General features: G+C 39.6%; 1 protein-coding gene across 3 annotated transcripts in view; it reads left to right on the top strand.

The window, feature by feature from the left end:
- Positions 1 to 26,157, top strand: part of adgrb2 (adhesion G protein-coupled receptor B2) — a 292,014-nt gene that overhangs the window by 177,128 nt on the left and 88,729 nt on the right. For all 3 annotated transcript variants that reach the window (XM_039819389.1, XM_039819387.1, XM_039819388.1), the window contains exons 5-13: positions 7,950 to 8,111; positions 17,449 to 17,613; positions 18,032 to 18,196; positions 19,502 to 19,603; positions 22,563 to 22,669; positions 23,615 to 23,809; positions 24,250 to 24,318; positions 24,749 to 24,857; positions 25,270 to 25,416. In XM_039819389.1, the coding sequence (XP_039675323.1) occupies positions 7,950 to 8,111; positions 17,449 to 17,613; positions 18,032 to 18,196; positions 19,502 to 19,603; positions 22,563 to 22,669; positions 23,615 to 23,809; positions 24,250 to 24,318; positions 24,749 to 24,857; positions 25,270 to 25,416 (1,221 nt within the window). The remainder of the gene's footprint in view (positions 1 to 7,949; positions 8,112 to 17,448; positions 17,614 to 18,031; positions 18,197 to 19,501; positions 19,604 to 22,562; positions 22,670 to 23,614; positions 23,810 to 24,249; positions 24,319 to 24,748; positions 24,858 to 25,269; positions 25,417 to 26,157) is intronic.

The following is a 26,157-nucleotide window of genomic DNA, read 5'->3' as shown; positions in this document are numbered from 1 at the left end:
GTGACTAAAAATGTATAGGCAGTCCAAGAAGTCTTGACCTTCTCGTGTGGTGTCACGTTCTGAGTGCTTTTGTCTTAAACCTTAGTATATGTTCATTCATTTCCAGGTGTGCATTCCTCGAGTCTTGGAATGTGTTTCAGTTAAAGTTATCTTTGCATGCACAGGATGTATGTATAATGTGTTATTTAAGTTTAATTTTGCTTTAAATTCAATTATTTGTTCTATTTGCATTTTATGTACAGTACATCTGTGTGAGTTTGCATGATTTTTCCATTAATTATATGTCATTGTGTACATTTTTAGCCCCCATGTGAGGTGAGTTAAGAGTCAGTCACTGTTTACTGACGTATCTCCCTAAAAAAAGCAAGTAACGAGAGGAACATTTTCCTTCTCTGTCGGTGCATATGCTAATCTTGTTTTTATGCAAATGTGCCAACGCGATTTGTATGTCTAAGTGCCTCATTTTCCATTCAGTGTCGATATTAATATCCTCAGCCGCTCCTTTGATGGGATATTGGTTGCTGTGTTATGTTCCGTTTATTATTTCATTTTTTCCCCCTCTGATGTTTCCCGATGTGGTTCTGGAGGGGTGTAGGGGCACTCCTGGGATCGCCTGAATGGGATCACACCAAATTCAAGTAGACTGAGAATGTGGGGGTGGTAGCAAAGATACATAACAGTGTGTAATGAACTTGATGTGGTTGACTTTTAAAATAATTTTCTTTTTTTCTTTTTACTTTGACTTAATTTAGGGTAGAATCTACATGTTTGTTTGATTTGTTGATCTCTTTGCTGCTGGATTCACATCTTCCCTATGGTCCGATGGGGAGTCATTACCAACATAGTACAGTACGCAAACACACACACACACACACACACACACACACACACACACACACACACACACACACACACACACACACACACACACACACACACACACACACACACACACACACACACAGGACTACAGTGTTTTGAACTTTCAATCCAGACACTAGCATCACAATTTTGTTCCTCAAATACTAGAAAAACATCACTTACATACTAATTTAACACTCAGTGTCCATAATGGTTTCAAATGGCTTGCTCTCAGATCAAACAACTCCACTGATTAAAAGTGGAGTAAACCTACACAGGTTATGCATACTGTACAAGCATGAGCTGTGCCGCTTCAACCCCTTGAACCCTGTTCAGAACATGACAGCCAACTTCCTGATTTATCTAAAAGATCTGCAAGTGAAATGTTTTTAACCCAACATCCCCTATTCTGTTTCATATTCATTAACTCACACAGTCTGCATACTATTTGGTTTGCCAGAATTTTCTATTCCGCTCTTTACTATTTATTTGTGTTTGTGCACAAGTTAGAACTTAGAAGTATGGGTATGTTGTGAATGTGAGTTTGGGTGGATATGTCTCTGGGCACATCGCTGTGCATGCGTGTGTTTGCACGAGTTGGGGAACATCAATGAAAAGTAGCTTAGACAGAAAGCCAATGAAGGGAAAATGGACTTTTTTTTTTCTCCTCGTTTTTCATGGGTAAAACTCTTAAATTAAGGTGATACAGATAATCAATTTTAAGTAATGGTCTGGCTCTTGACAAAGCAAACTAGGCAGTAATTGGTCTGGCAAATTAACTCTCTTCCTTTTTTTGGAATATGCACTGATGTATAAGGCGTTCATGCCCCAAAGCGTTCTAAAGTGAAGTAGTACCCCTACTTCTGATCTATTTAGCTACTGCTCATTTGCCATAGATTCAGTGACATCTAAAACATGCAGCGGAACAATATTGCATTATGAATACAGCATGTCTGGGTCAGTGCGTAGTCAAACGCTGCAACATCCCACTTCCAGTAATCATTGAAGCCAGAGACTGAAGGTGCATGCAAGATGCAGTCATGAACTCATGGCGGACCCATGCAGATGGCGAACACACAAACTTAACACACACGCACACACACCCTAATAAATAAAATGTAGTTATACATAATGCAGCTATGACCCCAGACGAAATTGCTGCTAATGATGGTAATGCTTAGGATCAATATGACTCAAGTGTCCCTATTACAGACTATGCTTTGGCAAAAGCTAGACATAAGAAATTAAAAGTTGATATCTTCATACAGCATGCATCATTACATCGAAGTATATTTAATAATTGCATAGATTTTAAAGACTTGTATCGAATTCATGCATCCTGACTACGCATAGCCTTATTCTCTGTGGAGCTGTGAATGTGTGTTCTACTAAGTGTGTATGCATATGTTTAAATAAGGGGGGTGAGCATGGACATTTCATCTTCTCTTATCTAAGCTTACTTGCATTTGCATCAGAAACCCAGGCCAGAGTAACTGAGTCTATTTGCTTCTTTGTTCGCACATTTTCAGCTATATATTTTTCATCTACCTCTCACAGAGCTGAATTTCTGGAGTTCATGAACTTAATTTTGTGACTGGGTGTTACAAGACACCGATCTGGCACCTTGTAGTTTGATCAGCACTGATCAGATTGTTACTTCATTCTTTTTTTTCCATGCTTGCTGCTGTAAACATGCTCTTTTCCAACTCCCTCTGTGACTGCAACCCTGATGGCAATAAACACCCTTGAACAGTTGAACTAAAAGAAGAGCTGTATTATGGTAATGTAGTTGTTGGTGTTAAGATAGACAACATATTTGATATAACTGCCCTGGGCTGCTTTGTTTATGGCTGGAAATATCACTCGACAGGGAGTATTTACCTGGTCACCAATAGGTGGTGTAATAAAATTCTAATCCCAGTATGTGAGGCATTTTTATAATTTGCTAATGTGCTTATCTGCTCCCTTGTCCCCATCTCCAATTGATATTTCCTCCTTTTAATGTGTCTTAGTCCCAAAGCTGCTTGATTTTATAGGCTCATTGATTGCCTTTGCACAGTCAGACTTCAGATACACTAGTACTGGCTTTGAGAGATGAAGATTCGATTTGGATGAATAAGTAATGTCTTACAAGCAATCTCATAGTGTTTTAGAAGGAAAAAAAGATGCTAAATTACAGAACGTCTCTAACAGAATTGTATTTTTTAGCTTGTTATTGTTGCCTCTGTTTCCTGACAAGATTTTGCAATTTGGGATGAGATAAATCCAAATCTGCTTGCACTTTGACTTTGATGTTTGATATCAAAATATTTTGGCTGACATACTTCAGGACACCACATCGCCCATCATGCTGCATTAAAATATCACCTTTCAAATCAGTAACAACTGCTCCACAGGAGCAACTTTCTCAGCGGGTTGTACAAAAATGCAATTTCAAAGCTTAAAAATCTTTAATTTGGTGGCTGTGGAACACTTTGAACCATGAAATAGTGTGTTTAAAAGAAATACAGTTGGGACTGGTTGTTCGTTGTTGGCTACAGTATGACACACATCCCAAAAGGAATGTCAACTCCAATAATATTTAAAGTTCAGGATTGGGTTGCAACAGTTATTTCTAAATCCATAAAGTCTGAGTAACTACTTGCTAGTTTCAACTTCGGTTGCACCATTAAAACTTGAGAAAGATTTAATCTAGTAATGACTTTAGTATTGTGTGAAATAGCCGTCCGATGAAAATAAATCATCAAGTTAACAGGAAGTAACTGCAGCATCACAAGCTGTAACACAACTTCCTAATAAAAAACGTGTTTCAGAGTTGGTAGTATTCAAGCGGTTTAGAGGAAGAGGGAAATACCTGCTTAGGCTAACCTAGCCGACGCTATTTGGTTATTTAGTCTAAGTTATTGCCATAACTTTAAGTGTATTGTGTTTATTAGGGAAATGTAATTGCCAATAGTATTAAACAGCATGCTAATCAAGTATCCTCACAGATATGTTGACTATATTAGCAAGCTAACTTTAGCTTTGTCAGTTGGCTAAGTAACACTTAGAGTTAGTATGCATACATATCTAATCTCTAAGTAAGAACTTATTTGTGTGGTCTGTAAATCTTTACTTAGTTTACAAGTTTAAGGCTACTTTTTAACTTAAGAACGCTCCAGTTCACACAATTGCGCTCACTTGGAAAAGCATTTCATGAAAATTAACAGGAGGCCATAGTAACATAAAGTGACACAAATGCTTATCTATGGATACAGTCCTGATGCTTTTTTCTCTCAGCAAAATACAGCCACTTTGTACAGCAGCTTAAAAACACACTGGTAACATGTGTTCCTGAATTTAAGGATATCTTACTGTTTACCAGCTCTCCATATACAGTACAGGCCAAAAGTTTGGACACACCTTCTCATTCAATGCATTTCCTTTATTTTCATGACTATTTACATTGTAGATTCTCACTGAAGGCATCAAAACTATGAATGAACACATATGGAATTATGTACTTAACAAAAAAGTGTGAAATAACTGAAAACATGTCTTATATTTTAGATTCCTCAAAGTAGCCACCCTTTGCTCTGATTACTGCTTTGCACACTCTTGTCATTCTCTTGATGAGCTTCAAGAGGTAGTCACCTGAAATGGTTTTCCAAGAGATGCTCAGCACTTGTTGGCCCTTTTGCCTTCACTCTGCGGTCCAGCTCACCCCAAACCATCTCCATTGGGTTCAGGTCCGGTGACTATGGAGGCCAGGTCATCTGGCGCAGCACTCCATCATTCTCCTTCTTGGTCAAATAGCCCTTACACAGCCTGGAGGTGTGTTTGGGGTCATTGTCATTGCAAACCGGATGGGATGGCATGTCTCTGCAGGATGCTGTGGTAGCCATGCTGGTTCAGTATGCCTTCAATTTTGAATAAATCCCCAACAGTGTCACCAGCAAAGCACCCCCACACCATCACACCTCCTCCTCCATGCTTCACGGTGGGAACCAGGCATGTAGAATCCATCCGTTCACCTTTTCTGCGTCGCACAAAGACACGGCGGTTGGAACCAAAGATCTCAAATTTGGACTCATCAGACCAAAGCACAGATTTCCACTGGTCTAATGTCCATTCCTTGTGTTTCTTGGCCCAAACAAATCTCTTCTGCTTGTTGCCTCTCCTTAGCACCGGTTTCCTAGCAGCTACTTGACCATGAAGGCCTGATTCGCGCAGTCTAGGGCTGAAACGATTCCTCGAAGAACTCGAATAATTCGATTACAAAAAATCCTCGATGCAAAATGACTTGCCTCGAAGCTTCGTTAATCAATGTTACCAACGTTGTAACGCTGACGGACGGTGTTTCCGCACGGAGCATTATTACTGTCGCACAGACGCAGCTCAATCTGCTGTTGGCGACACATGCTAGAGCGTAAATAGTGAGGGGCTTCTTAGAAGAGACAGGCTGGAGAAAACGACAGAAAGTGTCCAAAGTGTCCAACGTAATTAAAACTAAAACTCTGTACAGTGTGTCTACTGCAAAATCAAACTATCTTACCACGATAATAGCACGACATCAGTGCTTCAGCGTCTCAACAGAAAACATTGAGTCTAACTTAATCCTCCGTTCCACGAAGCGGACCCGACAAAAGTAAATCACAGAGTTGTATGGACGGTGAAACTACACCAAACACAACTACCAAAATCAAAGACAAGAAAATATGTAGTAGTGACCCCGATCTGATCGAAAGAGCTGACGCGTTGACTATCCCTTTGGAAAAACAGCTGATTTTTGCGCATCTCTCTCTCTCTCTCTCTCTACACGGAGAAACAGCTGATCAACGACCTATTAGCATAAGTGTAACAGAGCTGTCTGACATTATAATCAAATGTATAAATGAAAATAGGTTGAGTATAACTAATATTTACATATAGGCCTACTGTATATACAGATCAGTCTCAGGTTGAAACTTGTAGTTCTGAAAGTTAAGTTGCACAACTTAATGTAATGTTTGTGTATGTTTAATGTATGCCTTAGTTTGAGGTTGATATCATTTGAAAAAAAGAATTCTTTAAAAACAATGCAATATGGCACTTAAATGCACTTAATATGTTTAGTTTTTTGAGAGATTATATTGTAAGCAATGTAGGCAATACAAATGTTGCTTTTTTCCCTAGTTTGGGTTGTTTAAAAACGCAAAAAAAATTATCCGATTAATCGATCAATAAAGTGCTAGATTAATCGATTACAAAAAGAATCGATAGCTGCAGCCCTAGCGCAGTCTCCTCTTAACAGTTGTTCTAGAGATGTGTCTGTTGCTAGAACTCTGTGTGGCATTCATCTGGTCTCTAATCTGAGCTGCTGTTAACTTGCGATTTCTGAGGCTGGTGACTCGGATGAACTTATCCTCAGCAGCAGAGGTGACTCTTGGTCTTCCTTTCCTGGGGCAGTCCTCATGTGAGCCAGTTTCGTTGTAGGACTTGATGGTTTTTGCGACTGCACTTGGGGACACATTCAAAGTTTTCGCAATTTTCCGGACTGACTGACCTTCATTTGTTAAAGTAATGATGGCCACTTGTTTCTCTTTAATGAGCTGATTGGTTCTTGCCATAATATGAATTCTAACAGTTGTCCAATAGGGCTGTTGGCTGTGTATCAACCTGACTTCTGCACAACACAACTGATGGTCCCAACCCCATTAATAAGGGAAAAAATCCACTAATTAACCCTGACAAGGCACACCTGTGAAGTGAAAACCATTTCAGGTGACTACCTCATGAAGCTCATTGAGAGAACACCAAGGGTTTGCAGCGCTATCAACAAAGCAAAGGGTGGCTACTTTGAGGAATCTAAAATATAAGACATGTTTTCAGTTATTTCACACTTTTTTGTTAAGTACATAATTCCGTATGTCTTCATTCATAGTTTTGATGCCTTCAGTGAGAATCTACAATGTAAATAGTCATGAAAATAAAGAAAACGCATTGAATGAGAAGGTGTGTCCAAACTTTTGGCCTGTACTGTATCTACTTTTTAATACCATCATCTTCTTCCTCTGTCTCAGCCTTCTACTCCTGCTCCTCTGAGCCTTTCTTCACAGAGTAGACTTAATTATTGATTGCCATGATTTATTTAGCTTTGCTCAACACAGGACCAGCAATCTCCATCCTGCTGTCTCTAACTTTCTTTCCCTCCTCCCCTCACTCTGTTCTTCCCCATCTCTATATCTTGCTTTCTATCTTTCTTCCAGCATCTCTCCTAATCCACTCTTCTCTCTTTCTTCCATCTCTTTCAACATAGCTTAATCTCCTCTGGTGTCTGGAGTCTTTTTTTTGTTATTCCAAATTTTTTCAAAGTTTTTGAACCCAAATCTTTTTTTTGTCCTTTTTTAAATTATTTTTTTTCTCTCAGATTGATTTTAGCAATTATTTTTGTGAATATATGTGCATATGTTTTGTTTTTTCTCTTATATGGCACAATCTACCGTTGTCACGTAGCTGAAACACAGATCAAACAGACATACATGTATTCCTGCAAGAACTAGCTTTCAGTAAAGCAGCATCACAAGATCTTAAAGCAACGTTCATTATCTGCGAAGTTTCTGTGCAACTCATCTATTCTGTTTTGATGTATTTCGTCTTCATCTGTTATTGCTCAAATGGGCTGAGATGTGCAATAAAGAGGAAAAAAGAAGGAAAAAAGATGAGAAACATAGTTACTTCTTTAATTGGTGTTTGATGGCGTTGGATTCTTTGGATCCTTCAGTTCACTATATAGTAACTGAAAGCTCTAATAATTTCAGAAGCAAACTTACCACTTTCATTTCCTTGTCATGACTCGAGTGTCCATTCCTAACCCTCCTTTTCTTCCATGTAGCAACATGTAAATGCAGCTTCATTCTCTTTTTTTCATTGGAACCGGAATGTTTTGTGGAGGTCAGGAGGTCACCTCCTTCATGTTTTTTTTAATTTTTTTTTTAAGGAATGTTCTTCAACTCATTTAATATCTCATGTTTCTCTCATTCTCTAACCCTCTTGCCTGTGATGGGATGCTCCAACCCTTCCCTCATCCCTCATCCCCATGTTGTGCGTGTGTTTGTGGGTGTTTGCAGTGCATGGGCTGTGGGAGGAGTGGTCGTCATGGAGTCTGTGCTCTGTGACCTGTGGGCGGGGCTCCAGAACACGAACCAGGAAGTGTGTGAACGGAGGCGGGGCTGTGGCTTGTGGACGGCCTGAGAGTCAGACCAAGCTCTGCAACATAGCAGTGTGTCCTGGTTAGTACCATCCCCTTTTTTCATGACACAGTCTCTCTCTCTCTCTCTCTCTCTCTCTCTATGCCTCTCTGCCTAGTCATGCATGACTTTTTCTTCTTTACCTTCTACATCACAAAAATTTCAAAACCAAAAAACAACTGGGTTACTGTGACAGCTCTTGAATTTTACCTTCATATGCATTCATATTTTGTGTTCTTTTATTATAGCATTGTGGTGACAAAGTTACTCCCGTGCAGACCGTAATTGAAATCTGATAGTTGTGGTATTTTCTACTTGGTAAAAACATAACTACTATTAATACTAATTGCCAACAAACTGGTGTCTGCAAAACTGGCTGCAAAGCCACCGTCACTGACAATTGAATCTAAATAAAATGTCCTATTGACACTAATAGAAGTTAAGCTACATTAAATTACTTTGTTGACTTTTGTAATGTATGGGCACGCTCTGTATCACCAGTAATTTGCTTATATATTTTCTTGTATTTCTGTTGTTTTTATTAAGATTTAGCCATGTTAGCAGCCATGAAATTTTGTACAGACATTCATGGTCCCCAGAGGATGAAGCATAAAGACTGATCCCCAGACTTTTCCTCCATCACTACTATGAGGTTGACATTTGTTGTTTACTTTGGTTTATGACCAAATACCTGAAAAACTAATGACATTCCCATCAACTTCAGGTGCACTTTGTGTTTGTGCTAATTTAATATTTTAGTGTGCCAACATGCTAAACTATGATAGTAAACATGATACACATTGGACTGCTGAAGATCAGCATATTAGCATTGTCGTTGTGAGTATGTTAGCCTGCAGACATTAGCATTCAGCTCAATGCACCACTGTCCCTAAGTACAGCCTCACCGAGCCGCTAACGTGGCTGTTGACTCTTAGTCTTGTTTTTACAGTTTGCTGCCTTCCTCTTTTTTTGTTTTTACTTTTATCTGATGTTGAACAAAGGAGCTATACACTATTTTTTTTGTACCTTGTTTCAGTTGTTAATGAACTGCGATAAATGTAGCACACATAACACAATAGCAAATTTAGCCTTATTTTCCATGTATCTATAGTGTGACAAGGTTAGTAACAGGAGTAACCAACTTGGAAGAGTGCATGGACACTAACAATTTAGAATATTGGGCACTTTTTAAAGTTCTTCCCTTTCTGCTGACATGGCGTGAATGCAGCATAACCCCTATCTTCCCTGCCTACTTATCTCAAACTCCTGCATCCTCACGACATATTTCAGTTCCATATTCATCTCTGGTCAACCATGGATTCGTGCCCATTTTTTTTTAACTCTCACTCAGCCATCCTAAGGGGTCGTTGCCTAGCAAATCCTTTAGGTTAAACTTCTATGCTTCCTCCACGGTTGGCTTGGTTTAGATTGCTGAGCAGTCCTGCAGTAGAGCTCTTAGGCTATTGTCTCTGAGATTACCTGTTAGGCCTGTACCTTGTGAAGAACAGCAATAAGTCACTGGTGCAGCCCCATCTGATTCTCATGTCGAGGGTAGCTCAGGAGTTTATTTCAATCTGGCTCAGGCTGTCCAGTTGAAACATCTTTATCAGGCTGCATTGGAGAGGAAAAGGAATAACCAGCGATTGAAATAACGTCTCAACAGAGCCGACTCTAAAGAAACAGTAGGGCTGGTTTTGACTAATAACTACCATAGCCTTGTACAGAGCAGCTTTCTAGATTTAGACGTCAACATCAGAGGTGTCAAAAGTATTCACATTCATTACTCAAGTAGAAGTACAGATACTAGGGTTTGAAAATACTTTTGTAGAAGTTGAAGTATCAACTCAAGCTTTTTACTTAAGTAAAAGTGTAAAAGTACTGGTTTCAAAACTACTTAAAGTATAAAAGTAAAAGTAATGTAAGGCAGAGATCTTCAACAGGAGGTCCTCAGAGTCATTGCAGGGGGGCCTCCAAATTATTGTACATTTTTGGGTCTTTAAAAAGAAAAGAAAATTAAAATGCCTTAACATAATTCCAATATATTATTAGCAAATATAAATTCCCACTGATGATAGGCTTACTGGCCTATAGGTTAGGTAGTCACTAAGATATCAGCCCACAGATACAGTTAATCCTAGATTTACTGTGCCACATATGTAACATTCAAATATGATTTATAAAATCATGCCAACAATTAATATTTTAATAGCTTATGAAAAAAGGGTATGTAAGAAGGCTTCAGGTTGCCCTAACAGTTATTGTAGGCCCAGTTTAATATGCAACTTAATTTCATACAATATGTAGTAGGGGTCCCTGCTACATCTCAACTTTAAGTTAAGGGGTCCTTGGCTTAAAAAACATTGAAGACCCCTGATGTAATGCCATTAAGGACAAAAGCTTAACCCCAAAACGTGGGGACAAAACCCCACTTCCACAAAAAACTTTTTTCTAAAGGCCATAATGACTATAATAGCTAAGGTTATATTAAAATCATACCTGCAAACTCAGAAGGTCTGAAAAAGGTGACACATCTCTTCTGTGTTTTTCAGACAAGGGCAGCTACAGTCTGGTGTTAGAATCCTCTCCAGTGAAATACAGACACACTTTTACACAGTTTAGCTCTCAGCATTTTAACCGTGTTCACTCCGGCTGCTAGCTAACGCTAGGCTACCGTTACCTGCTGCCAACTGTAGTGTTAACTAGCGTCCCGTGCGGCGGCGGATTTTCCAGTTCCCTCTAATGTCCGTTTTTTGAGCATCAGAGAGCGCAGTCATTTAAGTGGCACCTAAATAAGGCAACGAAATCGCGTTGCTATTCGGTCCGGTAGATAACGGTCGTTAAGGCACCGGGTGCCGTATTAGCGGTCTGTGCAGGTGCGATTGATCGCGTACAAACCAATAGGGTGTCGGAATGGTATATGTTTATACTTCTCATCCAACCACAATCACATTCACTCTCTCCGGATGGAGCGATCTAGAATTTTTTTGTTGTTTTTTTTGTTTTTGAACGATGACGAGCCGGAATGAAAACAAGCCGAACTGAAATGTGAGTAACGAGGCTATTTTTAAAATGTAAGGAGTAGAAAATACAGATAATTGCGTGAAAATGTAAGGAGTAGAAGTAAAAAGTATGCTGTAAAATAATTACTCCAGTAAAGTATAGATACCCAAAATTTCTACTTAAGTAAGGTAACGAAGTATTTGTACTTCGTTACTTGACACCTCTGGTCAACATATCTAGTGAGATGTAAATACTAACATCTACACATTAGATAGGCCACAGTTTAAATCTAGCACAATGGAAAAACCTTTGGCATTTTAAGACTTATAATGTACCGTGCAATTTTAATTTTGTATTTTAAGTGTCCCTTTAGAGCCTCACTTACTTTGAAAGCATTGACATTAGAAAGGAGTATTCATTTCAGTGATTTAATTTGGGAGGTGCTTTCTGTGTTTGCAGAATGTAAATGGTTTCTACATAACATTGGAATAATGGCATAAATGGACGCGCAGACACTAAACATAAGACGGTTTATAGCTAAATTGGTGGCTACTTTCTGAATAATAACCTTTTTATTTCCTCAATTGATTTCAGTCTGAGTGACTGTGTGTGTGCCTGTATTGTATGTAATCACTCACAGGATGAACAGTTATCACAAGGTAAGTGCCTTTTATGCATTAATGCTAAGATGAAGAATCCTGTATCATTTCCCCCTAGAAAATTATACACACATATACGTTCATGTGAATGCTGCTGGAGACTGTCTTGGCTAGAGCTTTTTTATGTTGTTATGCTCCCTACTGACTCATATTTTTTATTTGTTTTTTATTTTTTGCTTTCATATTTTTCAAAGCAGGGGTTGTATAAGGTTAATATTTAAATAAAACAAAACCCTCCCCACTGCCAGACAAAAAGGCTGCAAAGTTGTGCCTCAAAGACGGAGGAATAGGGAGACGTCGTAATCCAAAGTACGGCCTCCGGGATGTTTTGCCATGCTGTTTTGGGAACAGTGATGGAAAGAGAGGGTTTGGGAGAAAGGCTCGTCCTTCAAGGGCCTTAAGGAAATCTGTGTATGTGTATCCGCATAAGGTTTACATGTTTGTGTATGAGTGTGTGAATCTATCATCTAACAGATTCAGGGTGCTTTGGGGAGTTCAAAGGCAATGGTCCTTTGAAATGATGAATACCAGCACAGGCCTTTTGGCAAAAGCATCCATGCATAGAAAATAGCTTTGATGGGTCTTGTGTGTATGTATGTATGTATGTATGTATGTATGTATGTATGCATGCGTGCATGCATGCAGTGGTGGAACAAGTATTCAGATCCTTTACTTAAAGTGATGGTTCGGAGTAATTTCACCCTAGGGTCCTTTGCACCATGACCTCGAGCCAAACACCCCCAGAAGCTTTTTTCACCTAGCTCTAACATTGGGAGAGTTGCGTGAGAGCGTTAGCGCCACTGAAGAAGTTTAGCGAGAGGCTAATGGATTCGGTGTCTCTTAACATTACCCCACTAATAATGCCCGAAATGATACCAAAGGTCTACACTAGTATATATAGGTTATGCACTCATAAAACGATTGATTGTAAAGTTTGTAAGTACACCAGAAGTTTATGTAAATAACACTGCCTGCTGGCTTCTGCTCTCTGCTGCTGCTGCTGCTGTTACTACCGGGGTAAGAGTGCTTAGACAGTACCTACAAATTACAACAACGAAAGATGCAACAAAACAAAAAATTTATTAATTTAATGATTAAATAAGGTAATGTCTCCAAACTTACCAACTATTACTTATCTCCTGCTAGTTATACTACAGCACTTACTTTAAAAAAGAAGTTAAATTAAAAAATATTTTTGTTGCATCTCTTTCGGGTGTTGTAATTTGTAGATGTCCCTAAGCACTCGTCTTACAGCAGCAACAACAACAGCAGAGAGCAGAAGCCAGCAGGCAAGTGTTATTTACATAAACTTCTGGTGTACTTACAAACTTTCCAATCCATCGTTTTATGAGTGCATAACCTATATATACTAGTGTAGACCTTTGGTATCATTTCGGGAGTGGGGTAATGTTAAGAGACACTTCGGATCCATTAGCCTCTGCGCTAAGCTATTCAGCGGCTAACGCTACTCTACGCTAACTCTCCCAATGTCCCAACTCGACCCAGGTGAAAAAAGCTTCTGGGGGGGTGTTTGGCTCGAGGTCATGGTGCAAAGAACTCTAGGGTGAAATTACTCCAAACCATCACTTTAAGTAAAAGTATTAATACCACACTGTAAAAATATTCTGTTACAAATAAAAGTCCTGCATTGAAAATGTTACTTAAGTAAAAGTATGTAAGTATCATCAGGGAAATGTACTTGCATTATTAAAAGTACTCAATGCAGAAAAATCCTAATTTATGAAACTGGAAGCAATCAAAAGACTTCTGTCAATCAGTGTTTAATCGGCTAATAATTTCAGCTGGGTTGTTATATTGTTGGGTAGTTTAATTTATAATAAAACATTTCATAAACTGTGTGTGTGTGTCTCTCTCTGTGTCTGTCTTTGTGTGGGTGTGTTTTTGTGGTTGTGTGTGTGTGTGTGTGTGTGTGTGTGTGTGTGTGTGTGTGTGTGAGACTCAAATACTATTATGCCATACAACATACTTACATAACCTGTCTATACTACAGTGTGTTTAACCAGTGTAGAGTTTAATCAAATGTGACTCTTTTACTATAATCTCTTATCTCTCTTCCACGTGGCTTATCTCTTATGTAGACAAATGCCAAGATACCACATTAAACAAATTCATGCATATGTGGGCAGAGCAGCAAATGTTAATGTGACAGATGTTGCATTAAATAAAGACAATCAACAGACTAAGAGTAAAATCTCCAGAAATGTCATACCTGAATTATTAATCTGATCGTATCTGACCTTTTATCTCAGAATGAAACCAGTAACTTCAAAGCAAATTATATCCAGGGTTTAATGGCTATGTCTTAATTAAAGGCAAATTAATAGTTCTTGTCTTTGCATTCATATGTGTGTGTTCATATATGCTGTCATGGTACTTGTTTTTCTTCTGGGAAATGTCTTGGCCTATACTGTATGTCTAGTAGGCATGCACCGAACCCAGAGTTCGGGTTCGGCCGAATATTGGGCTTTTTGACGGGGTTCGGTTTCTGCCGAACCTTAAATTTTTTTTCCACCAAAGAGAAGTAACGAGGCAAAACTCAATAGAGCGTTGTGTTGAGTTTCTCCTCTTGTCAAAGAGTATAGAAGTAACAAGAAGCGAAACTCCATAGAACGTTCCATTGCAACTAACGCACCCATGACCGAGCTGCATCTCCGCCATCTTGGACTGAACGCAACACAACGTTCTATTGAATTTCGCCTCTTGTTACTTCTATACTCTTTGACCCTACGCTTGCTCTATGCGCGCTACGCTAGTCGACAAAATGACACCGCCGTTGATTACGGGAAGGTGTTTACGTTGGTGGACCCTTCAATGCAGTAGGCTGTGAGAACGTGAAAATGGAACTTGTGAGCAGAAAAAATTTTGTTTGGCAGTGCTTTCAGTCAAAAGAAGGCGATTCAAGTCGAGCTACATGTTCAATTTGCAATGCCGATATGTCTCGTGGTGGTGAGGACCCTAAATAACACACAACATCGCCGCTGTTAAGACATTTGCGTATGAAACCTCCAAAAGAATAGGAGTTGTGCATGAAGGAATCTACAGACGGCAGCCAAAATGCAGCAACTTCAGGTACGGCAAAGGAATGACCATCACAGCTACAAACTTGTGTTAACCAGATAAGACGTTGTTTACTTCATTAATGTATTTACTATGTTAATGGACTGAGGATGGGAGTAGGATTCGGTTCGGGGTTCGGCAGAACCTTAACCAGTGGATTTGGTATTCGGCCGAACACCAAAAATCTGGGTTCGGTGCATACCTAATGTCTAGCTCGCCTTGAATGCTCAGAATTCGACTTGGGAAATGTCACATTCACATTTAAAGTAATCCGCAACACAGTGTTGGCCCCAGCTAGTTGTAACACTGTACGAGCCACACACCGCGTGATTGACCACATTACCAAGGAGAGTTGGCAATGCTTTCTCACTTGGGAGAACCAGACAAATACATTTACTGCCCTGTACTTCACTTTCTCTGCTACTTAAAGCCCCTGTGTGTAGACTGTGTGCCTCAATATATCATTCTGAGCCGAAACAAGAGCAGTTCTCACTTGAATTGCTATTCTTGTTAATATAGAGACGGGTTACTATACAGTCCTACATCACATGCACAATAGATATGCACGACTGTCTTAGTAGCTTGATTTAATTTTATCATTGCCTTTTCAGCATAGATTAGACACTTGACACAAAAATATGACCTCTACATCTTATCGGCTTGATTTAGGGTTACAGAGATTAAATAATAATCAAACCTGAAATTCTATTAGTTTTGAAACTCAACTACACATTATAGTTTTATATTAACAATTGACCACATCGCTATGTGTAATGCGAAAAGTGTCGGTTGCAGTGATAAACCCACAGGGAATTCTCAACCAACTCTGCTCTATAGAGCGTTTTACGGTATTGTAGCTCATTCAGTGTTTTGCTTTTATAGCCCGCAACTTCACGGTTTTACCTGCAGCAGCGGGCCAGCTGTTTTTAGCGAAACAGTTCTGATAAAACCACTGGGCGCTACCTGCTCAGCACTTAACAGCAGACGGTCAAAGTAGCAACTAGCTGGTGAACACAGTGGGGCATTTAGAGAATAAAGAGCCAGATGTTTCCTTCAACAGTTGGTAGAGAGAGACACGAATGTGTAAATAGACCTTTGCTTGCCAATGTTTTCACTTCGTCAATTTTATAAGGTTTATAAAGAGCTGCTTTAGTACATTTTGCAGGAAAATGTATTCTCATCAAATCATTAGACTTTGTTCAAAATTGTTACAGTTCTGTTGTAACATAAATAAAATCTAAGTTTAGGTCCACATCCAACTGGAGGCAACGCATGAGTTGGATTATTTCCAAGTGAAATGACACTGCTGCCAACAGGAGGAGGCATTGTATTATTACTCAATTCAAAAATATTACCTCTAGGAATGCATATTTGCGTGGCAGGAGTAGAGAAAGCAAAAGCAATTTATCTGAAAATTACAATTGACTATTTGGTGTAATTAAATGCTGTGTAAACTGAACCATGTTTGGTGTGACAATATTACAATAAAAACATTTACTAAATGGTTCTTTTAATGGTAACTATAGCTACAGGTTAAACACTGGATATCACCGCCTCAATACATTCAACTGGAGTAATAATGCAGTTGGACAACACAGTAATAATACAGATGCATTATCAAGCTTTTGTTGACCATGCAGGATACAAGTGTGCTTTTATTAGCATGTTGTCAAAGGACAGGATTTGGGATTTTCAAACCAGTTTTTGATCTACAAGGTTTTGGCAGCTGTTAGAAACCAGCGAAAATTAACATTTGCAAAAATAAAGTCCAAAGTCCAAACAGTATTCTGAAATATAAATGGACATGGTCACAGGTCAGTAATTGGTTCTTCTATCATCAGTTTTTGTATCGACAAGTTCTAATCGAAAATTGTGTCAAGAACCGTGGAGAAATAAATTAGAATAATTCCCTTTATTTGTCACAGATTTTCATTTGCTGGCATGCATTTTCACAGCAGAACGTGGTGTCCTTTTCTGTAACAGATCTACAAAACATGTAACTGCTATAAAGTTGATGACATACCAAAAATCTTTGACTGCACCCGCTATAAATGATTAATCTCCCTGTTTCTGATTATCATATTGTTTTGAATTTGGATAGCTTATTTGACAACTCAATTACTCCAGCAACGCTGGTTTAAAGGGGACAGTGGGGGCTTTGATTACACCTGTGCATGTCATCAGGCTGACAGGAAGTGCTGGATTGTATTAATATTCTGTAATTTGTTTTATTCATCCATTTCTGCACAAACACCAGTCAAGAGTTGAAATGTGGTGCCTTTCTAATAACACTTTGAAAAAGTGTAACTGTCTGTACTCTGTGTGAACTCTTTAAAACAAATCATGAAAAGAATTGTAATCAGCTATTTCCTAACAGATTGAAATATTTAAAATGTCCATAGGACCATTAAGTGTTTTTTTTTTTTTTGTTCTTCTAAATTTTGTTATATATTCTTATTTTCTGTTCGGTGTCTTTTCTCCCATTGCTCCTTTCTTTTCCTTGACATCTTCTTTCCTAACCTTTACAAATGTGGATCAATTTATCCTGATTTCCCCTTGTCTCTCAACATGTTCTTCATTCCACCTTCATTCATTTCTCTTTCTCTCCATATCCACTTCCATCTCCCCTATCCTCTGTCCAGTGGAGGGCCAGTGGTTGGAGTGGGGGCCGTGGTCGAGATGCAGTGTGACTTGTAACACTGGAACCCAGCAGAGGCAGAGACGCTGCAGTGCGTCGGTGCACGGCTGGGCTGAATGTAAGGGCCCCCATCAGGAGAGCAGAGAATGCACCAACCCTTCCTGCAGTGGTAAGGCATACACATTAATGCTTGGTATTCACACTCTAAAATCCCATTATGCAAACATGGAACATGCATTATCTAAAGGCATCTGTATAGTTGTCTTTGATTCGTGTTCCACATACCAGCAATGTTGTAGGTTGGCACCCTGTTTGGCTTGAGTCTTTTTCAACCGGGGGCCCCGGAGGACTAACATACTAGTGTGTTTTAATGAGCCTGGGGCCCTGAAGGGCTCGTATTGACTTAATTTTGGTAACAAGCTAAAAAATTGAAAAAGTTTATAAATTGCTGCCTCAGAGTTCTAACCTAAATTTACTATTCATTAACAACTCTCATTTATATTTCACCTTACATTCCGCTCTCGTTCTCTCCCACACTTCCTCCCCGCTCCCTGATCTTCACCGGTGTTGCTTCGCTCCTGTTCTAGGTGGAGGTAACTGGGGCAACTGGAACCACTGGAGTCTCTGCAGCAAGACGTGTGACTCCGGTTGGCAGCGTCGCTTCAGGATGTGCGAGGGCACCGGAATACAGGGCTACCCCTGCGATGGCTCGGGAGAGGAGGTCCGGTCCTGTAATGAGAAGAAGTGCCCTGGTCAGCGACTCAGTGAATTTTTATATATATACACACAACATTCTTTTTCTGTGTGGCTGTATTTCTCTGCATGCCTCTCCTAGTGGGTCCCTGTTAGAGACAAAAGAGTGTGTGTATCTGTGTGTGCGCCCAATCTGCACATACACAGTATTTGTCAGGCAGAGTGGAAGTGATTCCCAGTGGTTCGCACCACAGCCAGAGGCTTCTATCGCAATTTTAGAACTGCACTCTTCTCATCTTTATCTGTCTCTTGTCTGTCTTCCTGTCAATTCACATACCCATCCATCTTTAGCTCTTCATTGATGTTGTATGTCCCTGCCTTGTGGTGCTTTTATCATCTTTGTCAACCTGAGATATTCTCAATTTCTCCCTACTCTTTAACATTGTTTTTATCGCACTAATCTCACTCGCTTGCTTTCACTCTTTCTGTGTTTTTCTGCCTGCCAGAGGGCGAGATGGTCAATGTTACAGTGTCAGCCATTAGAGAAAACAGTGTGGTTTAATAAGCATGCCACTAAAGCTGTGTGTGCGTGTGAATATGCAAGTGTATGTTCTGTACAAGCCTGAATCCCAGATGTGTACATACTTGCACTGAGCTCTGACAGGCTACGAATGATAAACTTTTGAGTGCAGCCTACGCCATGACCCCTTTGTTTTGAGTAGCTCCCGAGCCTCTTTTGCACAAGACGAGGGTCTTGTCTGTTGGCATTTCAGGGGAACATCATATCATATTTTCTCTCTGTCAGTGTCTCTTTCTCTTTTTCTCTCTTCGGTCTCTGTCCCTCTTCATCTCTCTTCATCGCCTCTGCCAACACTTGTCTACCCCCTCGGAATATCTTCAGAGCACTCTCCCCCGTTTTTTCATCAGGGTTAGAGAGGGAGGGGGGAAAACAGATGAATAAAGAGAGGGGGTAAGATGAAGAGGGAATGAGCTACTGCACTGAGGCAGTGACACTGACAGAGAGCACTGAGCAATGTACAAGGGAATAAGATTGGGAGCTGCTGCAGGAGAACATTGATTTGAATCTTGCTTTTTGTGCTTCTCTGTCTGCCTTTTTTTGCTGCTGTGTATGTGTCTATGGGAATGTGTGCGTGGTGATTTTTCTTCTTTCTGTGTGCCTGCTAGACTGTGCTTCATTTGGGCAAAAATATGTGTCATTAGAAACTGAATTTGAATCATTTATATTATGCTTCATTTGGGCTAAAAAATGTGTCACTAGAAACTGAATTTGAATCATTTATATTATATATTTATTAAATAGCTGCATTCACTTTTTCTATGTTTTCTCTCACCTACCTCTACAGCTCCTCATGAGATATGTAAAGAAGAGCACCTTCTCTCGATGTCATGGAAGAGAGCCTCAGCTGGAGAAACTGTCTACAACAAGTGTCCAACTAACGCCACTGGTCCGTTGCATGATTTTCTTTAACCAAAGCAAAAGTCTGTTACTTGTTAGCAATTTTAGAACAATGATGAATTATAATTAATTAATAAAAATCCTGGGGAAGAAACATTTGAAAATGTCCAACAGGACCAAGAAATGTCCAACAGAAGCAACAGGCGTTTGTTAGCCCAACGAATGTATGTCAGCACCTAGTAGTTAGCATAAGCAACAGCAAACATTACAGTGAGAGAAAATAAAGAACCTACAGAAACTCATACTTGATCAACAGAAGAAAAAGCAGAAATAAAGGACAATGTCTAACAGGAGAAACAGAAATGTATGTAGTCCCATGAATTACCGTTAAACCTGGTAGTTAGCATGAGCAGAGCTAGCTACGGTGAGAGAAAGAAAGCACCCATAGAAACTCATACTTAACAAGGCAAAAAAGGTCCGACAGTACCTTGTACCTACCTGGTACAGCACCTTGTATTTAAGCACGAGCAGAGCTAGCTAAAGGTGGAGACAGAACCTACAGAATCATACTTTATCATACAAAATCTGCAGAAAAAAAATAAAAATTGAAACAACAGGTATTGCAGTTTTTTTTTATTGCTAAAGGACACTGGTCATAAGCCCCATGTGCAAAGCTCAACTACAGGCTACATTACCAACAGTCACCTGAGCTAAACAGTTCACATCACCTGCAAAACTCATTCCAAGCAACAACTCTTCACACACGTCTCAAAACAGGCTCAGTGCAGCCAAACACTATGAACAATCCTCATCTACATAACACACACTGTCACTCAGAACACACTGACAGGAAAAACACTAGAATCAAACACCAATACAAAAAATACAAACTTTCTCATCTTTACAGTTTGTATAATTTAAGTGATATGATTTCTATAAGAAAAGAAAAAAAAAAAAAATGTATATATACATTTTGTCTGTAGTAATATACGTAATTACTGGAAATTTTACAAACTACAGGTATGTAATAGTCCAGAAGTTTTTATCAACAAATTGGATGTCTTCTCTTGCCATGAACCTACATTATCTCTAAATACAAATGACTGTGGTGTTCACATTGCTTCCACATCCATTACTTTGTGAAAAACAGTAAGTGCACAAGTGTTTTTCACATTTTCACAACTGTGTATGTAACCTCTTTTACCTGTTCACGGTTTCTCTCAAACGGTACAATGTATAATGGTTTCATTCTTATTTGGTGTTTCTTTATTTCCAAAGAAAGGCTTTATGAGCTTTCCCAAACCAGTCTAAAACAAGAAACCATTGCAATCAGTGGTGTTTGAAATGCAACAGGCTGAAATCCATTCTGTTTTAAATGTGTGGTTAAGAGTTTTGACAGCAGTATGTTAGCATTCGAACAAAGTGCTCTAGATCCACAGTGTTGTGCAGGTTGTGGTTAAAGTCATGGGATAAGTGTCTGTAGTTAGAGTTTTGCACGTTACTCCAGTTGTGCCCACTGTTTAGCAATCGAAAAAAAAATGTCCAACAGGAGAAACAGAAGTGTGTTAGCCCCATGAATGGACGTTCCCACTTGGTAGTTAGCTTAGCTAAAGGGAAAGGAATAAAGAACCTTCAGAAACTCATACCTAATCAACAAACAATTAACATAAAATAAAAACCTTAATGTACACGCAATGCTTCTAAAGTTTGCCTGTCAAGTGGGCTCTAGAGTGCAACAACAGCACAGCAACTATCTCAATAGTACCAAAGAAAACATTGTAAAATATATACATTTATAGTCAGGGTATCCTAAATTACTCTGCTTCAAAATAAGATGTGCTCCGATGTCTGGAACAAATAGGTACTCACATTGATTTATGCTGAAATGCATTTCTAAATCTCATCAGATTGGTGTCCTTAAATGGCATTACTATTTTGAGCTTTGGTGTACAGAGGCGGTCATTAAAACCTTTCCAACTCGTGTATTATCTAGAATCTACCCTTAATTAGAACAGCAGACATGTCATTCTTCAAAGTAAAACCTTGTTTGTGTATTACTTATCACTGTAATGTTAAGCTAAACTGAGGAGTTCCTCAAACAGCTGACTGCCAGAACTTTGCTTTCAACTTCCAAAAGCAGAAACAAGAACAAACCTTGATTTCTTTTCAGACACTTTCTTCTTCAGAATGTAAGCCAAGAGCAGATGGTTCAGAATGCCTGTAATATGAAAGTGTTACTACATCTTTCAAACTATGGCATTGGCTCCGACAACAAAAACGCGGCCCCATAAATCAGGTAGCCTGCCAACAAAACATTACAGCTTTAAGAATATTACACATAAGGTAAATCAATTTACAAACTAAATTGAATTAACTGTGAAACTTTGTGTCGCTTTACTTATAAAAAGGCAGAGCCACAGTTCAGTAAGTGCATATTTGTTTGGCTAGGGAAAAGGGTTTTGTCTTCGTCAAGTATTTTGGCAGGCTTCACCAGTTTGTCTGCTGGCTGCCATGGTAGAACAGCCAGCAGGTGTGAGCTGCCAGACATTGTACAACAAATAAAACATTTGGTATTTGTAACTAGCCTAAATAACATTTAACTCCAAGAAAAGGCAAATTCACAAAAGTGACCTTTTTGTTTTTTTTACTGTTTCATAAGTGGCAATATTGTAAATGTGCTGTAGTTTCCCTGTATTAAAATCCATCATGTAGACACTCTGTGCATTAACCCTGACCTTAATGTTGTGATGAGTGGGAATACCGGTTGGATTTAGAATAAAGATATTAATGTATTTTTGGCAGTACATTTTTTGAATATTGTCAAGTATGACAATATTTATTGTGTATATCATACTTATGCACTGCAGCATGCAACAGCTTTCCTATTCCCGGCCAATGACTATTGGACACCATATTAACACAAACAGATTATGTGTTTCTTGGGCTGGTTTCATTTTTAAATTTGATAAATTTCATATAACATATTCGTCTTTTTTTTCTCTTTCTAGGATCTGCTAGTCGTCGTTGCATGCTGGACAATAATGGAGTTGCTTTCTGGGGTCCTCCGAGCTTCGCCAGATGCGTCTCACTTGAATATAGATATTTACATTTATCTGTAAGTTTCCTTTTAACAAACAAGTACTCAGAAACTCTTCAGCAAGAAGAAACAAAAAAGATGTGTATATTCTTTCAGATTATGCAATGTCACCTTCATCAAACTCTCATTAGTGAATGTATGAGAAAGTGAAGGCTTTGTCTGTTTTTAAAAGTTATTGTCTGCCTCAATTGCCCCTTTTTCACCCATCATGTACCTCTGTTCCACTTTCTTATTTCGAAAGTTTACTCAAAATAGCAGAGTGTCTTTACTCAAGGCTTGCCGGTATCTCTAATTAGCTTTTCCAGAGCTTTGCGCTCACACTTATCAATTAATGAACGTAGCTAATGAATGTGTTCATCAGCCAGACTGTTTTCCTGCTCTGTGAACTTCAACCTTTTTCATCTCCTCGATGATGGCGGAAGGAGATGGGGGTCAGGGATTGTGCGTGACAGAGCTGATTGTACTGTTAGCTTCTGTACCAACCTTTCATTAACACCAGGAGTCGATAATTAATTTTCTGTGATTGCTGTTATCTTCTGTTCTTCCAGGCTCTCTCTCTCTCTCGCTCTCTCTCTCTTTCTCTCTCTCTCTCTGCAATTCACGCTGTCTCTGAAGTGATGAGATCCAATTTCTGTCTGAGAGTGTTACTAGGCCTCTTTTTGCTCGCCTATTTTAAGCACAAGCACAAGCACAAAAACCCAACCGTGTACATATATACTCCTGTCATGAAACATCCCCCTCGGCTTACATCCCAAAGATTCCTGTGATTTCTTAGGAGGAAAAAACATGATCTATGGTTTGCTTGGTGCTTTCTGTTTCTGACACTTTTTACCAGCTACATATTTTGAATAAGAACACCATACAGTAAGTGTCAGTGGACATGCATTTAATCATCTTGACTGTTACGTGCAGATATGAAACTATCAACTTTTCTCAATTTCTGTCCCTCTCTGCACGTTGTAGTTGCGAGAGCATCTCGCGAAGGGTCAGAGGACCCTGGCTGGGGAGGGCATGTCTCAGATCGTAAGGACTCTCCTGGAGCTCTTGCAGAGGAGAAGCTACTACAGTGGCGACCTTCTCTTTTCCACGGAGATCCTGCGAAATGTGACGGACACCTTCAAAAGAGCAACCTACATCCCAGCTCCCGACGACGTGCAGGTAAGCAGAGCCCCTAAGCCTTCTCTTGAAGCCCTCTCAAGTCACCATACAAAACATGCGCTCTCTCGCGCACAGATACACCTGCAACACCTCCAAATGTGTTTAATGTAGGAGCTTCACTTTCTACTGCACGGGGTGTGCATAACAATGAGCTACAGCTACACAGTTGCTGTGGCCTCAAACAGGATTTTTTTTTTTAAGCAGCATGTTTCTTCTTTTCACTGCCTGTGAGTGAGCAAAATGCTCCTGTCTCAGACAGTCGTTTGACAGACTATATTTCATGTTTTTCAATATGCCTATGTACAGAGGACTACTGTACCAGACTTGACAGAGAAAAGCTGCAGTACTGCTGCAGTACTAATGGTTGGTGGGTGCAGGTTAGCTACACAATGTGATGACAAAATTGTGCCCTGCTAACAACATCTCCATCTTGTGTCTAGAAATTCTTCCAGATACTCAGCCTAATGTTGGACATGGAAAATGTAGAGAAATGGGAGGACGCCCACCAGGTAAAGACTGTGTGTGTGTGTGTGTGTGTGTGTGTGCGTGCGGTTAAATACTTTATGTAAATGAAAGTGTGTACAGGTGGGTGTGACCACGTCCCACATTAACTTTTCATTAGAGTCTAAAAACACACCTGTTAACTAAATACAATGGCTACCTATTACTTATACTAGGTGTGTATGTGTGCACATTCTTGCGTGTGACCCAGCTTGGTGTCCTTGAGTCGAGTTGTGTTTACTTGCCATCTGGACAAAATAAACACGCAACCCAATGTGATATTATATGCCACGTGATTACTATAATAAATGCATATAATGCAATGAATTAAAATGTTTCAATGTGTAAGAAAAGTCTCATAGAAGGTTTGCCATGGATTATAATTTTGACGACATTGTGATTGAGGCTCACCTCTCTTTTTCATGCCTCCATCCACAGGTCGCTCCCGGTGCTGCTTTGCTGATGAGGATAGTCGAAGATTTCATTCACCTCATCGGAGAAGCCCAGAAGCCTTTCCAGAGCTTCCTGGTGGTTACCAACAACCTCAGTAAGTGTCACACAATGCTGCCACGTGACGTGGCATGACAGCGACAGATAATAGATTATTTCACACCAACTGAATTTAAAGGCATTCACTTATTTAAATATTTTATAGGATTGAGGTCAGAATTTGGATGTTCATTTTTACCATTCTTTATCCTCCGTCAAGCTCAGCCAAGATCTTTTTTTTTTTCTTTTTCATATCAAAACCACTTTTAAATAATCCATTTTAACTTGTCATTTAATACAGTGTAGAGTCTCATTTCCAGAAATGTACTCATTTATGAATTTTAACACTTAGCATGACTATCAATTGTTTTGCACTGTTGCTTTCATTCTTCACATTTTGTCCTTTGTCCTTCGTTTCAGCCCCTATTTTGCACTGCAGTGAGTGTATGTGGTGTCTCTTGTTTTTTCAGTGATAACCGTCCAGCGAGAGCCGGTGTCTGCCGTTTCCAGCGATATAAACTTCCCCATGAAGGGCCGGAGAGGGATGAAGGACTGGGCCAGAACAGCAGAGGACAAGCTCTACATCCCTAAAGAGGTCTTTACCATCCCTGCTGAAGGTAGGAGAACTAAGACAGATATCCATTTAACTGGAGCCTTTTTGGTACCAACCCGTACCACTCTGTTGGACAGTCATCACACATTCTTGTTTCAAGGGTTTTTCCAGAATAAATCATTTAGATGGAAGAATCAAGGCACAACATATGGCATGACATCATACTGATGTTATTTTTTGGAGTAAATAGCAGTTCCAGAAGTCTGTCTTAAGTCCGGTTTGAGCACGGAGCTCCGTAACCGTGATTTGGATCTGTTTTAGTTGTCATCCTCACTCCCAGTCTTGCATCTTAGACGTACAGTATGAGGACCGGTTATCACACCACTCAACCCTCTCTACAGCCAAGGTCAGACCAAGAAGTTATGCCTGTGTGAATTCGCACACAGAGATGTGTCTCATGGAAGCAGATTGAAGGCTTTTCAAGGATGTTGAAGGGTAATGCCGAGGAGGGGCTGGACTGTAAAGAGGAGATGCAAGTCTTTTATCGGTGAGGAAATGTGCCACATCCCCTCGAGAGCATCAAGTCCTCAGACAGTTTTAAAATATGTCTCTTTGCTTTTAGCAACATAAGACCGCTAACTGTGTCTTAACTGTAAATCCATGTGGTTTCAAGTAAAAGCCAGCAAAGTGATGTGTAGGAGAGTGTAAAGAGAAAGAAGACACCAGGAAGCATAGGAGCTGAAGGACTTAATAGAGTGGGAAGAAAAGTGGATATGGATCAGATACGAGAATTACTGTGGCAGAT

The sequence above is a fragment of the Perca fluviatilis genome, chromosome 13 (genome assembly GCF_010015445.1).
Source record: "Perca fluviatilis chromosome 13, GENO_Pfluv_1.0, whole genome shotgun sequence".
In the NCBI taxonomy this organism is placed as follows: domain Eukaryota; kingdom Metazoa; phylum Chordata; class Actinopteri; order Perciformes; family Percidae; genus Perca; species Perca fluviatilis.
This window is presented reverse-complemented; position numbering and strand designations above follow the sequence as displayed.